The following is a 16307-nucleotide window of genomic DNA, read 5'->3' as shown; positions in this document are numbered from 1 at the left end:
AAGGGCAACGTTCGCTGCGTAACGCGATGGCGGAACGGCCATCGCCGGAAAAAAGGGATAAATACACCGTGCGCAGAACAAAGGTCTCTTTAAAAGTTAGCGAACGATAGATCGCGGTTTTTAAAACTACTGAAATCTAAGCTTGTCTTTTTATAATCGGTTGGTCCGTTTTTAAATATATTGAAGATTTGTACGTTAGTGAAACGGTCGTTATATTTTGTTCGCAGCCGTCGAGGAGCCAACGGAGTTGCATTTGCAACACTAACATTCATGCTCATTACACATTTTGCACTTAATATATTTCTTATTCTTATTTGGCGCAAAAACACTTCTGTATTGAAGGCCTGCGTACATCATTCACGGGCGAGGCGTGGTGATTGATTTGAGTAGAAATGTTGTGTGTCAGGGCTTTTGTTTTTGTGCAAGAATATTAGTGTTTGATTTTGATTGCAACATCTCGAAAGATGTGTTTAAATATTGTCACTTATATACAGGTGTGAAATATATTCACGAAAAGGGGCTGGCTGCGATATTTGGTGGAAATTTGAATAAGAAAGTGTACACCTCTATCGCTGGTCGGTTTGCAACTGCCCGCTGCGCAAATTCGAGCAGTTTCCTGCGCAGGAAATGTACCAAAATCTCCCGCTGTGCAAAGCGACGGAAGAAATCATGGCGTTCTGAGAATTTTCTCATGCCATCTTTTTCCCTCCAACGGCAAATTTGTCAAGCAGCTCGTCGAGCTACCCGTCCCTTGCTCCGCTTCATACCCCTCGCCTGAGCGCTCTGTCGAAGGTTTGGATGTGTTGGTGCGTCAGACGGCCAATCGCTGTCAGCCGTCGTCCGTGCTTTTTCCCTCCATAGCGCTATCTCTTTCCCGCGTGTGGTCAATGCTCGCGAGCTATTGTGGCGCTTAAAAAACCGTTAACACACATTGGAGCGATGCATTTGAATTTTCACAAATCAAACCAAAAAAGCGCAATGAGTTCAAACGCTGCCACGTAAAAATGACTAAGGAATCGCCAGCTCACGCGCCGAACTCTAATTCGCATTAACACGTTCATCTCGGCGCTGAGTTTCATCAGCTTTCCGTTCCGTCGGCATCTAGAACGCAAGCTGATTGTGAAACCGGCACACTGGAAAGTTCACAGGTAGTCCCTGGGGCCTGCCATCGAACTGAACGTGTAAAGCATTAAGCATAACTTTGTTACACTAAGCTTTTTTGCTTTCGTATGAAGTAGATTACACAGATATGCTGAGCCATCTGCGCACCGGTGTAAGCGTGCGTGTGTGTGCAACACTTTCGCCAAATGTGTTTTCTTCCGGAATGTTATGATCCATCGGTCAAAGAAAAGAACGTGTTCATGACAAAGGCGGATTAGGGGAATCGGGGGCCCTAGGCGGAAAGACGAGTTGAGGTCCCTGTAAATGGTAACTGATGACCGGGAGGAAGGGGTAGTGGCACACAGCTGTTGGGAGATTGAACAGTATACTTTAATTGCCAGCGGAGGAAGGGGTGGCCATCCAAACTTACGATCATCGGTCATAGGCCCTAAAATTTTTGCCGACATGGGGAGGGGGGGGGGGGGGGGGAGGCGGTGCAAATGGGGCCCAACAACCATCTTTCGGGGGCCCTTGTCGCTAATACTCTGTTCACTTGTAGACATACGGCATACTATAGACTAAAGATCTTCGGCGACCGCCTAGTCCGTCTATCGTTAGATCCGCCGCTGGTTCATGATGGTGTTTTGTTGTTGAGGAGGTGCATCCTTCCTCCTGCCTGCTGCGTATGCACCGGGCAGCAGACAGTGTGGCAGTAAGCAAGTTGCACGCTGGATAGGAGCGGGCCCGCGTCACCGCCATCATTCCGCACATCTGCATGTCCGTCGTGGGTTCTAACCGCGTATGAACCGTCCGCCGTAGCAAGAACTAAGTACCCCTAAGTACCCTAAGTAAACTAAGTCAAGTCCTGAAAAGGCCAACATGATCGCGTAGGCCAGGGGTCTCCAAACTTTTCAGTTCGCGGGCCGCATTACTTCACATATCATTGAGTTAAGGGCCATTTTTTCGTTGCCTGTAAATATTGTGAACGTTTAAATTTCGTCTTTATAAGAAAACACTACCATAATATACAAAACATATATAGCTTTCTATTAATGAAGTATTGTCTACGTCTCTGAAAAGCAACAATTTCATTTTCTTCAAAAATAGTCACAAAAATTAGCTATTTATTTAGATCTTTACTAAGTTGCCACGGGCCGCATAATAGGCTCTCGAGGGCCGCATGCGGCCCGCGGGCCGTAGTTTGGCGACCCCTGGCGTAGGCCGTAATGACAAGAATAATAATAAGAAAAAGAACTTTTAAGCGCCATCCGTACCGGGGAAAAGTTTGTCTTAACTTTGTTACTGCCGGGTCTACCGCCGTGGCGCGACAAATGCACGGAATACACTAGACCAAAGGACATGAACCTACCGAGCCGAACCCATTCCAAGGCATTGACGGTCAATCGGCGTCATGATACCGACTCTAAGCCAACAAGCCGCCAGATTCTGGACGGACAGGTGCAGCACCATACGCTCGCCATAATAAACAAATCCAGAATCCTCTTTTGTATGAATTCAATTCAAGTTTTGTTTCCACTAACCTACCTGAATTGGAAAGAAATTTTCTGCATATCACATGCACGTTTGCTTCGATCGTGTGTCTTTTTAATACCCCCAACAGTAGAGCCGGTCGCAAAGATGGTGGTGTCAATCCAATGGTTGTGTTCCCAGGTGACAACTTTTCTACATTTTTAGCTTAAACTCCTCTTGAACAGCTCGATTTAACCCATTGCCTCATATAAACGCTTGAAAACATGGGTGTGTGAGTGAACAATGATGTGTTCAAGCGTTGAAGTTTATGTCAGAACTTCGGTAGAAGCCAGACAAACAAGAAGCTTGTAGTTTCGTCCTCAGTGGCGGGTCAAGCCTCTCCGAGGCCCTAGGCGTTATGGTAGACGGGGCCCCTTCACCAAATCCATCGATGGGGGGGGGGGGGGGGGGCGAAATGATGTACGAATCATACACTGCACTGAAATGGTGCACGAATCATATACAATTTTCTAAGTTTGCTGCAGTTACATTTTTTACTGAAAGCTATTGAGTAATACATGGTTTTGTCGTTTCACTGAATATTTGTAAAACAAATTACTGAAAATGCATTTATTTATTCTGTCAAAACGACATGTAAGTCAGTTTGAGCCTCAAAAGAAAATATAATGCGATGCCCGCTTGTTCGTGATGAACAAAAATTTGATTTGGGTAAGCGGTTACTTACAGACACCCCGATAAAATTTTAGGTGCATATTCGGCTTGTGGAATTAACGTTTTGGTTGAAAAAAATCTTCACACCACTTTGCTGTTCTTGTTGAAATTTCGTGATATCCAGGAGTGCATACCAAATCAACAAACTTGCTTCGACAAAATACAGTTCACATCTGTATAAAACTTTATGAAACAGAGATGAACATGAGCAGAATAGACTGCCACCCTGCGCATCAATAAAAACTTCAATTCCAATACTTTTTTTCGCCAATTTTTAATCGATATCAATGACTAAACAATCAGTAATGGGGCCCTTTTCGTTGTAAGTTCGTAGGCTGAAATTTCACCTTTCAGCTGTTTGCATTTTGTAGCAGTTTTTGAGCAGCTATCTAAGTGGGTATAATATACAGGTGGGCTTATCCACGTAGGTGTATGAATTTAGAAGGCTGATTTTTATCGCTTCTGCTTCTGAATGAAGATTTTAAGAGTGTTTTGATTACTCATCAAGCCTCAAGAAAGCTTGTTTGAACAAAAGTTTTCACCCATTCTGTCAAAAAATGATATTCAAATTTGGTTTTGAAAAACATGCTATGAGACCACCTGGACTACATACACTTTGATTCCAGATTCCACCACGTGATATCTTAAATGCAACTTGGGGTAAATTTTCTGCCATGATCGGAGTTGGTTTTATTTATTCTCAAAAGAAGTTAAAGGTTTCGGAATTTTTTGTTCCGTGTTGTAAGTCGGAAAGTTATCGCTTTCGCTAAGCCAGTTACGTTTGTCTTTTATTGACAAGAACGATGGTTCTAAACGATATTTTCTTTCCTACTTTACAGTTTCCAGCTTGTGTTTCATAATACGGACGATTTGATTTAAAATCGTCATCGTGAGCATAACATGAAAACAATATTTTGCTTTTACGTTGGTGTTTACAATGAATACTGAAGTACCGTCTTGCTTCGAATTGCGGCCACTTCATTTTCAATCGGTCAGAGCGATAACTTCTTGCACGCGAAAAAAACAGTATTTTCATTCGAATGTAACTGGAAATACCCTGGATTGCAGTATGTTTGTCTCAAGTGATCCGCGGACCACAGGCTGGAGACCACTGCTTTAGATCAGCTGCTTTCTAAATGATCGAGCGTTGAGGGCCAGGAGAATGCATTTTGTTACACATCCATTATTATATTGTTACAGTTAATACACAAAATAACTGGTTTATGATATTAAACAATGCAATTGGTTATATTGTTGTTTTTCTTAAATTATTATATCTTCCAAGCAAGTTTCAAATTCGTTTTATTAACTTAAAATTACTAAAATTGATTGTAAAGATTCTTCAATTAAGAGTCAGCAGCATAGTGTGCAAAAGTCATACAAAGTTCCAAACAATTAAGCAAAATTGCAATATCGCTTCTCAATGTACCCTTCCTTCCATGTTGCAAATTTGTTTCAGGATATATCTGAAGATGGTACAAAAACCTTAATAGCTGAAAAATTATCGAGAAAAACGTTCAATCGTTCAGTACTAGTATGAGGCCACGGACAAGTAAGGCCAGGTCAGACAAATTGATAGTGCATTTCCTTAAAAAAAAACTCCTAGAAAATCGTTGCATCCTTAAAAAGCAATAGTTAGCAACCAATAACCATTGTTCTCGTAAAATCAACAGTCAGGTTTTTATGGAATTATTCGTTTCTATTTTCTAATTTCTCCTCAAATTTTGCCATATTGATTGGTCCGACAATTCATGTTATGGTGATCGAATTTGGAAGAGTTCAACGATATGAATTGTCATATTAAAATATGTTCAGTTAATTTTTATTGAATAGGATCTTCCTATCTTTCAAAATTGGGCAAATATTTTCTCGGGCCTGACTGCATATTGTGGCGGGCCGGACTTTGCCGACCGCCGCCGACAGCTTAATTAAGTCAAAATTTAAGTGATCATTCATATCGATATTTCCTTTCCGTCGACCCTTCCAATTTTGACCCAAACCCTTCAACAGCTTGCCTTTCTACCATCACTTCGTCCAGTCCACAATTTTGACTGGGGCCCCAAAGGTTAGCCGGGGCACGAGTTCTTAGTTTTTGCGAGATAACATAGACACAAGCCAAATTAAAAAGCGCACACATCGACTTCGGAATCGATTCTTGTATGAAACCTCAACAGATAAAAAGAGCGTGCTTGGTGTCATCCAATTTTTCTTGCTAATTTCTACGGCTAAGAACCGTTGTGTTGAGATCGGTTTCGGAGCCTTTTAATGTCGTATGTGCATGTAGTTTGCGTGAGGCATCTCTTGTAACGGATTTCGCTTTACCCAACTCGCGCGTAGCGTTCAATGCATTTGGGCCAACGATGATGAAATGATATTGTTTTGAGCTGTGGGCATGTATCGCAGCGTTCTACGCTTCCAACTAAGGTGCACATGTTAAACAAAAATATTGCACATGTTAAAAAGGCAAATGTTTTCTGCTTCTGATAGTAAAATGCTTCTGATAAATAAAATAAATATGCTTCTAATAGGTTTGGTAGTAATAGTAAATCTGATTGTAAACCTAACACCCGGAGGGAAAATGGGGGTGTATTGGGTTGACAACACCGAATGGAAGGGGCCCCTCAATCGACGGGATCATCAACAGGGCCCCAGATGGCCGAGGCAATGGAGATTGTTCTTCGTATTATGGCTGTGTATGGCTGTATGTAGATGCAGCTGTAACGGTTTTTGGTCTTGTTGTATTCGCAAAAATTGAGATAGTCGATAAAACCCATATATAAATGAACAAGGTCCTTAAGTTCCTTGAGTATTTTTATACCCTTCCCCCCTTCCTTCTAACTGAAACCTTTCCCATTTCCCCTTCTCTTCGGTCCACAAACTTGATGTGTTCGATTAGGATCAAGAATGAAAATTTTAGTTTTTGCATTAAAAGACACACACAATCTACTATCCCAGGCCAGGAATGTGAATACCATTTTTCGTGTGAAACAGCTGTCTGCTTTCGGCACACAATCGCAAAGAGGTAGCAGGGGCCCCGTATGCAAGTACAGGACGGTTCATCCCAGCCAAGAGCGCACACAATGACATCGATTTAACCATTTCTCGAATGAAACCTCAACCCACTCAAGCACCGTTGACCAAACGACCTTCCTAGGCTTTTTAAAGCGACGCGAGCTTGGTGTCAATTTTTCCTGCTAATTTCTCCGGCTACGAGCCGGTGTATTGGGGCCTTTAAATTTTTGTCTGTGTATGATGTGTGCTTGTGGCTGTTTCAACGGGTTTTCTTTGTGGTTAAACTCAGCGCTGTAATGTGTTCCGTGCATTGGATTTTAGCAGCAAGTGTCTCTGCGTTTTTTTGGTGAGCTCGTGCATCGACCATCCACACCAAGACACCAAATGGACGGGGCTCCTTATTGATGGGGCCTCCCTAACGACGGGGCCCTTACCGACGGGGCCCCTTCATCGAAGAGTCCACATAATCGTTGGGGCCCCGTAAACCACCTTTGAGTTTTGGCTTTAGTATAGCTGTAACGGTTGTTTACTTTGTCTTCACGCAAAAAGTTGTATGAATACCACCCCGTGCCGATTTCCCCTTTAGTCAGTTGACCACAAAAGTTGAGAAGGGCCCTGCGTGAAAATTTAAGGTTTTGCGTTAAAAGCAGGCACGCTCCACGATCTCAGGCTTGAGATGTGAATACCATTTTTCGCGTGAAAACAGCTATCTGTTTTCGGCACACATCTTCAAAACAAGTATAGGGGCCCCAGACAAACACAGGCACGTTTCATCCAAGCCAAATTGAAAAGAGCGTCGGAGACGGTTGAAAAAAGGCGGTCGGAGCCGGCTCCGGCTTCGGAGCCGTTTTGCCCATCAATTCTCGAATGAAACCTCTACCCACTGGAGCACCGTTGCTTGCTTGATGTTAGTCAATTTTTCCTGCTAATTTTACCGGCTACGAGTCGGTGAATTGTGTTTCGGGGACTTTAAATTTTTGTTTGGGTGTGTTGTATGCTTGTGTTGTGTAACGGGTTTTCGGTGGAAGTTAAGCGCAGCGTTCTGTGCATTCCATTTTAGCAGCAAGTTGCTCTGCGTGTTTTCGGATTTGGGTGTCTCGTGCACAGGCCACCCACACCAGCAAAAATTTACGGTTTCTCACTCTGCCCTATTCTTTGCGCCAACGATGATGAGGTATTGATTTGAGCTGTGCGCGCGTGTCGCAGCGTTCTTCGCTTGCGACATTGATGCCAGTATTGGCAGATTTCTTAGAACATTTAATGTGCTGCTTTGAATAGTATGGGGCCCCGGTTTTCTGCAGTTTGGGGCCCTCGACAAAATACAGTGAGTAAAGCGATGGGAAAAATGAATGAATTAAAAATGAGTTTTTTTGAAATACAGGCGGTCCCCGAGATACACGGTTAATGGGAATCGAAAACGGCCGCAAAATACCGCGTATCTCGAATTTCCGCGTAAGTCGAATCTCGTGATTTCCAGCTGAAATTTCACTAATTTTCGTGTAATTTTGCAAGTAAGGGGCGGTTTCAGTCACTTTATGAATTATTTGATATTATTCTGACTGAATATAACTGTTTTAAACCTTTTGAAATAGTTTTTAACATTCGATCAAAACGGAAATTATTTGGCAATTTGCAATTGATGTGTCAAATCAGTACAATTTGCTCAAAGAATTGTCAAATTTAGAAAACCGCGTATCTCCGAATCCGCGTATAAGAGGTACCGTGTATCTCGGGGACCGCCTGTAGATGGTAAAAGTCCCATCCAGGGGGGGGGGGGGGGGGTAGAATCGATACGAAGTCGTACATCCACAAGGACGGGGCCCCCTAGATCGTCGGGGCCCCTGGCGGCCGCCCACCGCTTAACGCGCCACTGCCACTATGCATAAACACAAATATACTTATGGTTTATTTCCTAATTATAATTGTTACAACAGGACCGTTCAACATTTACTTCCCGGCTCAACCACTACTCTCCCTTTACAAGTGCTTTACTCGGTGACCCTCATATTCATCTCTTTCTCCTACTCTTTATCATATAATTTGTAGGAAAAATGAAAAATATTATCATACGACACACCTCGGATCGCAATGCGAGATTTTCCTCGTGAAGAAAGGTACTTGTAGAGCATTTGAATATGCTCGTTATACGAAAAACTTATTGTAACAGTTTATACTGTAGTGGGCTGAGATGAAATATGAAGTGGTCACTTGCATCCAGTCTGCGTGTCAGACCTGTTGGACCCTAAAGTCGCTGTTGCTGGTTATTTATGTTCTGGGTACATCATGCTTTGCTGTTAGGAGGGAAGAGATACTAGTATATGTGGTATATGACGCTAGTATGCTTTTCCGCGTGGTGGCGTAACAGCCACAGAGTAACAGAGCAGTATACAGAGTAATAGTAAAAAAACGGCTCCTCAACCATCACGAATAGCAGTTGCTTTTATGAAGGAACGGTAATTTACTCCAAAGTCGGAGCCGGCTCCGACCGGCTCCAGATAATTTTGGAGCCGGCTCCGCACCCACGGCTCCAAAGCCGGTTCCGGAGCCGGCTCTGCACCAACGGCTCCGGAGCCGCCTCAGCTCCAACGGCTCCGGAGCCGCCTCAGCTCCAACGGCTCCTGAGCTGGATTTAACACAAGGGACCAAACAAACTTTTTCAATAAAGTTTCAATCGAGGAAATCCGTAAATAGCGGAGAAGGTCATGCTTAAAATAATTTATCAAAAAAATCGATGAGTTTCGAATATAGTTACGAAAGGCGAGACCAATGAATGCTACACAACGTCATACATGTCAATACTGCAATCACATCGTGTGTTAGCTTCCACGAGAAGATATATTCTTTTTTTTATTACGCCATCGTACAATGCTGTCTCTATTGAACCGTTGGTCCGGAGGCGTTGGTCCAGAGCCGTTGATTTGTCACCGGCTCCAGAACAGTGGGCCCGAAGCCGGCTTCGCAGTCGTTGGAACGGAGCCGTGAATGCAGAGCTGTTAGTCCGGAGCCGGCTGCAGAGCCATTGGTGCGGAGCCGTTGGAGCGGAGCCGGCTCCGGAGTCGTCGGAGCGGAGCTGGCTCCGGAGCCGTTGGTGTGAAGCCGGCTTCGGGAAAAAGTCGGAGCCGGCTCCAGACTAACGGGTTGGTGCGCTCCGAAACGCCCATCACTAGATCACAGGACTGTTCTTGGACGGAAAGGAAACTCGCGTGATGAAACTCTATGAGAAATAAAAAAATAAAATTATTTCTTTTTCATTTCACTAAAATATGAATCAAATTTCCACTTTCGACACAAGTCCAGTAGAAAGTACATAATTAAAATTAGATTTACAATAATTTAATAGTTCAACCTAAAGCATCTATTGCACGATTGCAATCCAGTTGCAACCAGTCGAATTGTAAACAAACCAGTCCAATTGTAAACAAACCATTCCAATTTGTCTGTCAAAATTTTTTCATTCATTTTTTTATTGGAAATCGGCCAAAACAGGAGTTCGGCCATAAAAATTGAGCAACCTAGGACCGCAGACAAGCAAATCAAGTCGGACCGGGCCGCGTCGGACGCCCGCTGTCATCCGATGTCATTGGGTTGACGTTTGTATATTTTCTTTGTTGATAGTCGTTTCATTTTCTTGATCAGACTAATATCTCAAGTGAATTGAGTATTAACCAAACTACAGATTCTCTTAAAATGGATTCGAAACCGAAAAATTCGTATAAAACCGCTAAGGGAGAAGTAAGTATTTGATTCCCTTTTATTCAACGATGTATTCCTATGTCTTAAATGCCATGCAAATGCAAAAAATTCATAGAATCAGTGTTTACATTGCAACACTCCGCTAGCAGAGTGACTAGCATGTTATAAAAGAAGCTATTTTAACACTTTGTTTTACATTATTTCAGCATTTGTTTACGATGGAGGATACTTTGCAATTTATATCCAAAATAGAAGCGTGTCCACTTTTGTGGAATAAAAGGGATCCTCAATATAAAGATGTGGCAAAGCAAGACAATGTGTGGCAGAAAGTGGCCAGTGAATTGAGCATTCCTGTACTTTTAGCCAAAGAGAAGTGGCAAAATCTACGGTCTACATACAGAAAAAATCGAATAAAGGTTAACAATAGTATCCAGTCGGGAGCAGGTTAGTTTCGACACTAACATCGGTTTTTTATAACCCTTGTATGTAACACTACTATATATCCACTGCACCGTTATATGACGCTACTATATCATTTTATTTTAGGTTGTAATGAAATATTTAGACCAAATTGGTTCGCGTACGAAGCGATGCAGTTTCTCAACGAAAATCTAAGTGCTGGAGACACAATTGATACGGTAATGCAATTAATTATTTATTTTCTTTTTTGTGGCACAATCTGGATGTATAATTTTGCTCTGGAATAGTGGTGTAAAAGCGCGCGTGATGGTGAACGTGTATTCAATTGGAATGACCAAAGTATATAAAGCATTGTTGAGACACGACACCGAAACCCTGTCATTTGTCGTGTTTAACAAAACACGAAGGTCATTTCGTTGAGTTTTGAGCATTCGGCTTGGGCGAATAGTTTATGTCTGTTTATATATTTTTATCAGTTCTGATTAAAACTAACTACTGTGGAGCGCCGTTTATCCGGATACCTTTTATCCGGTTGTCCGTGAATCCATGCGGTTGAGAAATACAATTCAATTCAAAGGTGTCATTGCGTGCTGAGGAGGATGTTCAAAACAACGCTTATCAGACATCATTGTCATTCGAAAATCGCTAACATTTATTTCTAGTTTCAAATATTTTCATTGATAAATTCAAATTCAAGTAAATAATAACTGACTAGGTGTTACTAACTAGCACTACACTGTTAAAAAAACTTTAAAAATTTATGATGAAAAATGAACATAGACTCATTATCGAATAACATGTTGACTCGAATAACACGTCGAGTATACTGAGCCCGGATAAACGGCGTTCCACTATATTCTTGGGAAATAATGCGGTCATATCATTGGTTGGAATTGAAAACTCCATTAAGCTGTTTCGTTCGTCCAGTGTATCTATTTATTTGCTTATTAGCTTACTAAATTACCATGAGAAGTTTGAGTACGATTTCAAGATAGAGTACAATCTGTTCTCGAGTTACGCGGTTTGTGCGTTCCCGAGGAATCCGCGTAACTCGAATATCAGCGTAAGTCGAATTTCGCGGTTTTCCGTCAGAAAAACATTGTTAATTAAGTTTTTTTTATTTAATTGAGTACTTTTGTAGTTTTATCACTCATTTGATACGATAATGCCAAGCATTCTGATATTTTTGGCTTTTAAGTAGATTAAATTTATTTAAACAAATGCAATTTATACTGCATTGGACAAATTTTGAAGCAAATTATTTTTATTTGACGTTTAATCTGTTATATTTAAAAAACCGCGTATTTCTGAATCCGTGTACGTCGAGAACCGCGTAACTCGGGAACAGACTGTATTAATATTTTAGTATTAAGCATTAACGACTAACAAACTGTAAAACTTAGTTATTTACAGATTTATCCCTGAGATCACTGTAAATATTGCACCAAGTTATAGGGAAATGGGTCTTTCCTCCTAACCCTAACAACCTTTGTACATAATAAAAAAATCCCTATCAATTGAAATATCACTATTTTAAATGCTAAAATTTCATGCTTATCACATGTTTCATGATGACGGAATCACACGCTAATGGAGAAACTATAAAATATTTCAATTAAAAAAACTCAATTTTATTTATCTGTTTTTTTATATTTTTAATTCGATTTACAAACATTATACATTAGCCTTTAGTTCTTCACTATTAAAACTATAACTCCTCTATGGCCCAATCTTCAAAAAAAAATTAATTTCCCATTTTGAAATGGTGTGCCAGGTGGAAACGTATGTTTGCCAGGCGTGCAGAAGGTCTTATTGGGATGCTTTGTAGTCCATCCAAGTTATTTGTAGATGAAGTAACATTTGCCGGATATGATGGTTCTTCAAATGTCCCATAACTAGCTTTGTTCCTTTTCCGTATAAAATTGTGGAGATATACAGCAGCCATGACAACTTTACTAGCCTTTTCAGGCTGCAAGTTTATTGAGGTGTGCAGCACTCTACACCTGCTAGAAAGAATTCCAAAGGCTATTTCTGCGGGGATACGTGCCTTGGACAGTCGTTGATTGAAAAGGCTTTGAACACTGCCAACAGTCGATCTTCCTCCAAAAGGACGCATACAGTAATCTGTTAAAGCAAATGCTTTATCCCCTAACATCATATATGGCACTAGTACACTGTACGGCACTCGTAGGACGCTCGGTTTAGGAATATTCAATTCCTTTCTTTCAAATTTACCCTGTATTTTGGAGTTTCTAAAAATACCACCATCCGAAACCCCTCCCTTTCCACCAATATCAACGTATAAGAAATTATAATCAGCATCAACAATAGCCATCAACACAATGCTAAAATAGTGTTTGTAGTTGTAGTATAAACTACCAGAAAAATTCGGTTTGTGTATGCGCACGTGTTTTCCGTCAATCGCTCCAATAACATGAGGAAATTGCCACCTTTCCTCAAATCGGCGAGACACAGCTAACCATTCTTCAGTTGTTTCTGGCAGCTGAAATGATAAATAAATATGTGGTTAAACGTAAACGATTTCCAGCTAAAATATTACTATTTATTGTGTAATTTTGTAAGTAGGGGGCGGTTTTAGTCACATTATTAATTATTTGATATGATTCAGACTGAATATAACAGTTTCAAACCTTTTGAAATAGTTTTTAACATTTGATCAAAACGGAAATTATTTGTCAACTTACAATGGATGTGTCAAATCAGTACAATTTGTTCAAAGAATTGTCAAATTAAGAACACCGCATATCTCTTAATCTGCATATAAGAGTGATGGAGAACATTGAATAACATTTGAAATTTATTCGTTCGAATTCGAAATTCGAACTGAATTAGAATTAGGATAGAAATGAACTGGTAGGCATAAATAAGGATAACGAAATGAACTCACAAATGAATTATGTAATGAACTCATGACAATCTAATATGCAGTAGCAAACAGTTGAACGAGTCGCATTTATTTTCATAACCGGCACAAATTTTATTAAATATCGCGAAAGAAAACAAATTGTACAACGTAGATGATCATTCGTGAGGTTTTCTCACAAAGGGGTATCGTGTATCTGGGGGATCGCCTGTACTCCAAAGTCATAGAAAGTAAACACTACGTTACTGCTGACCTTTGTTATACAAGTTTTTTTTGGCCAATTAAATTCAAGTTAAATATTTCATAGTATTATGTAGTAAAAATGGCAGTTCCGTAGTACAGTCTTCATCTCACACGACTATACCACTCGCCCGATGTGGATTCAATCCGCATACAATCAGTCCCCTCGTAGCAAGGACTGATTATTCCACTGCGTGGTATAAAATAAGTTTCGAAAGCTTGTACAGATCGCATATGACGTTACGACAAAAAGAAAATGTAATAAAAAAAAACATATAAATATCAAATTAACTCTTCTGCTTTTAGAATATAGTGATATCAAACAACATCTCTCTTTTTCCAGTTAAGACCACCTAAAAGTTTGGTTCACCGGCAAAATTTGGAAGCAACAAGCAACCCTTCCAAAATACCACGGCTATCTCCGTCGTCTAGCGTGACGAATCTTGATGGAGCAGTACCAAGCACGTCGAAGAACAAGGGATCGCTTGGTCAGCATATACCAAGCACGTCGACGAACAAGGGATCACCAGGAATACCAAGCACGTCCCCTGGCCAGACACCGCGTTTCCAGCTTATGCCTGGAACGTCGATCGTACGAGGACAGCGTGTCCAAATTATGTCAAACGCGACATCGGGACAAGCGTTGCGATTTCAGCCAATACCGGTCATGTCGACTAGCCAGGCTGCACCAAACACGTTCTCAGGACAGATACCTCGGTTCCAAATTGTACCATCACTGTCTGCGGGAGTTGGAACACAAGTTCAGGCGCAAAATGACACGTCGACGGGACACGAATCGCGCGGTCAGCCAGTTCCGATAACGTCAACAGATCAAGCAGTAGCGGTCCAGTCAAGATCGAACACGACAACTGGCATACCTGAAACGGACCAGGGAGTACGGGTCCATTCGGAACTGGAAACTTCGATGAACGAAGAACAAGAAGAACAACCTAATAACGCATCGTCACAAAATGCTCCACGGCTTTCTAGACAAGCTAGAGTTGATGGAAAAATTTTGAGCTGTCTAGAATATCTTGAGAGTTCATATCAAAAAATGCAAGAGCGAGAACCCGTGTCTGCCGAACAAATGCTACGTAGAAAAAAAGAGGATTTGGAAAAAATGCAAAATGAGATTTTGCAGGTCGTTGAACGATTTGAAATCGATGATAGAAATGAATAGCAGTAGCTGTGTCTCTGCAATGAGGGATCTTGTTCCCAGTGAATAAGGAGGGAGGGGCATCGATGGATAGGACGTTAGACCGCTTACCGTAAAGCCTACAGCTGGTTGTAACTTAACTAAACAGCGTGGTCAACGGTTATGTTACGCAAACGTACTGCATTTCGATACGGATTTATGTTAAAAAACAAATATAAAAGCAGCGTCATCTGCACAAACTATCTAGGTAGCCCTGTTGAATTCAGAACCAAATTCGTGTAATTTTTGTTTTTTTTTTCATTTTAGTTTAAAGACATTCTAACAACATGTCGACATATATGGACATATGTGGATATATGGATATATGACCGAATGGACCGTGCCTCCATGAGTAGGACTGAATATCCTGCTATGGCGGGGGAATCAATAAGTCACTGCAAACCAACCCCGCTAGTGATACATCAAGGCCTCGACCGACAACGGGTGTAGTGTCAAAGAAGAAGACATTCAGAACATTGGTCCTTGCATAGTGAATCAAAGTATTAACTACTTACCGCTACATAATCAGCAAGTACCTCAATCAACGCATCACAAACTTCTGGCACTATTTTTCGGATGGTGGACGGAGATACCTAAAATATGTATTTAAATAAACTGTGCTTTATGTCGATATGTTTTGTTAAACTTAACTTACACGAAATAGAAACTGCAAACTTTTAAAATTTTCTCCAGTCGCTATAAATCTTAACCCGATAATCAGACGTTCACGTACTGTGATTGCCTTTCTCATGTAGGTATCCTGTTTACATATTTTTGGAGTTATTTTTTGTAACATGTACTCAAAGTCCTCCTCCGTCATCCTCAAAAACTGAATAATAGTTTCATCGGCAGCTTCTTCGGCAATATCAGCCAACAAACGATTCCCGGCCTCGTTGCGCTTATATAGCATTGGTCGAACCCACCATCGGCGACGACGACTTCGCACCAAACCATACAGGCAAGAAAATATTGCTGTAGATTCGCTAATATACCGCAGATCCATATTTCTCCAACCGGGAATCCAACACCACCAACAAAGAAAATTCCGGAAGATCAACACGGCACGTTCTGATGGCAAGCTATTTGCAATCCCAAGTGCCACAAATCCACTAAACGACCACTAAACGGCTTCTAAACGACTTAAGTTCTCTACCTAAACGGAATATAGAAAGACTTCGTTTAGCAGACGACAAACGACTCATGCATTCTAAAAATAGCGAAAAAAATGGTGGCGCTCTCTGTTGGTGGGATACCCCAACCAGTTGAGCTTCATCGCTTGGAGGAGAGCTTTCTCATTTCCTCTGTACTGTTGTATGGTTTCGCATTGAAGTTATGCATCGCTAGAACTAGAACGGCGATACAATTGTTTAAATACTAAACTTCAATGGATACCACCAGCACTGAAGCAAGTGAGATTTGAGTAATGGTCGTTGGTGTGAATACCCGTGTATCTGACCACACGACCATTCATATAGATTTTTGCTCGGAAAGTTAGAAGGTTGTATAGGTCATGATAAGATGAAACTTGCCGAAACACATTGCAAGAAAAGGATAGCAATA

The 16307-nt window shown here is 41.2% G+C and overlaps 1 protein-coding gene across 1 annotated transcript in view; it reads left to right on the top strand.

Moving 5' to 3' along the window:
• Positions 1-14004, top strand: part of LOC120956685 (transcription factor kayak) — a 139072-nt gene extending 125068 nt beyond the window's left edge. Inside the window, exon 4 of the mRNA XM_049606758.1 lies at positions 13896-14004. Within this exon, the coding sequence (XP_049462715.1) occupies positions 13896-13899 (4 nt within the window). The 3' untranslated portion in view covers positions 13900-14004. The remainder of the gene's footprint in view (positions 1-13895) is intronic.
• The last annotated feature ends 2303 nt before the right edge of the window (positions 14005-16307 follow it).

The sequence above is a fragment of the Anopheles coluzzii genome, chromosome X (assembly GCF_943734685.1).
Source record: "Anopheles coluzzii chromosome X, AcolN3, whole genome shotgun sequence".
Classification (NCBI taxonomy): Eukaryota; Metazoa; Arthropoda; class Insecta; order Diptera; family Culicidae; genus Anopheles; species Anopheles coluzzii.
Note: the sequence above shows the minus strand (reverse complement) of the source record. Positions and strands in the feature narration are given on the sequence as shown.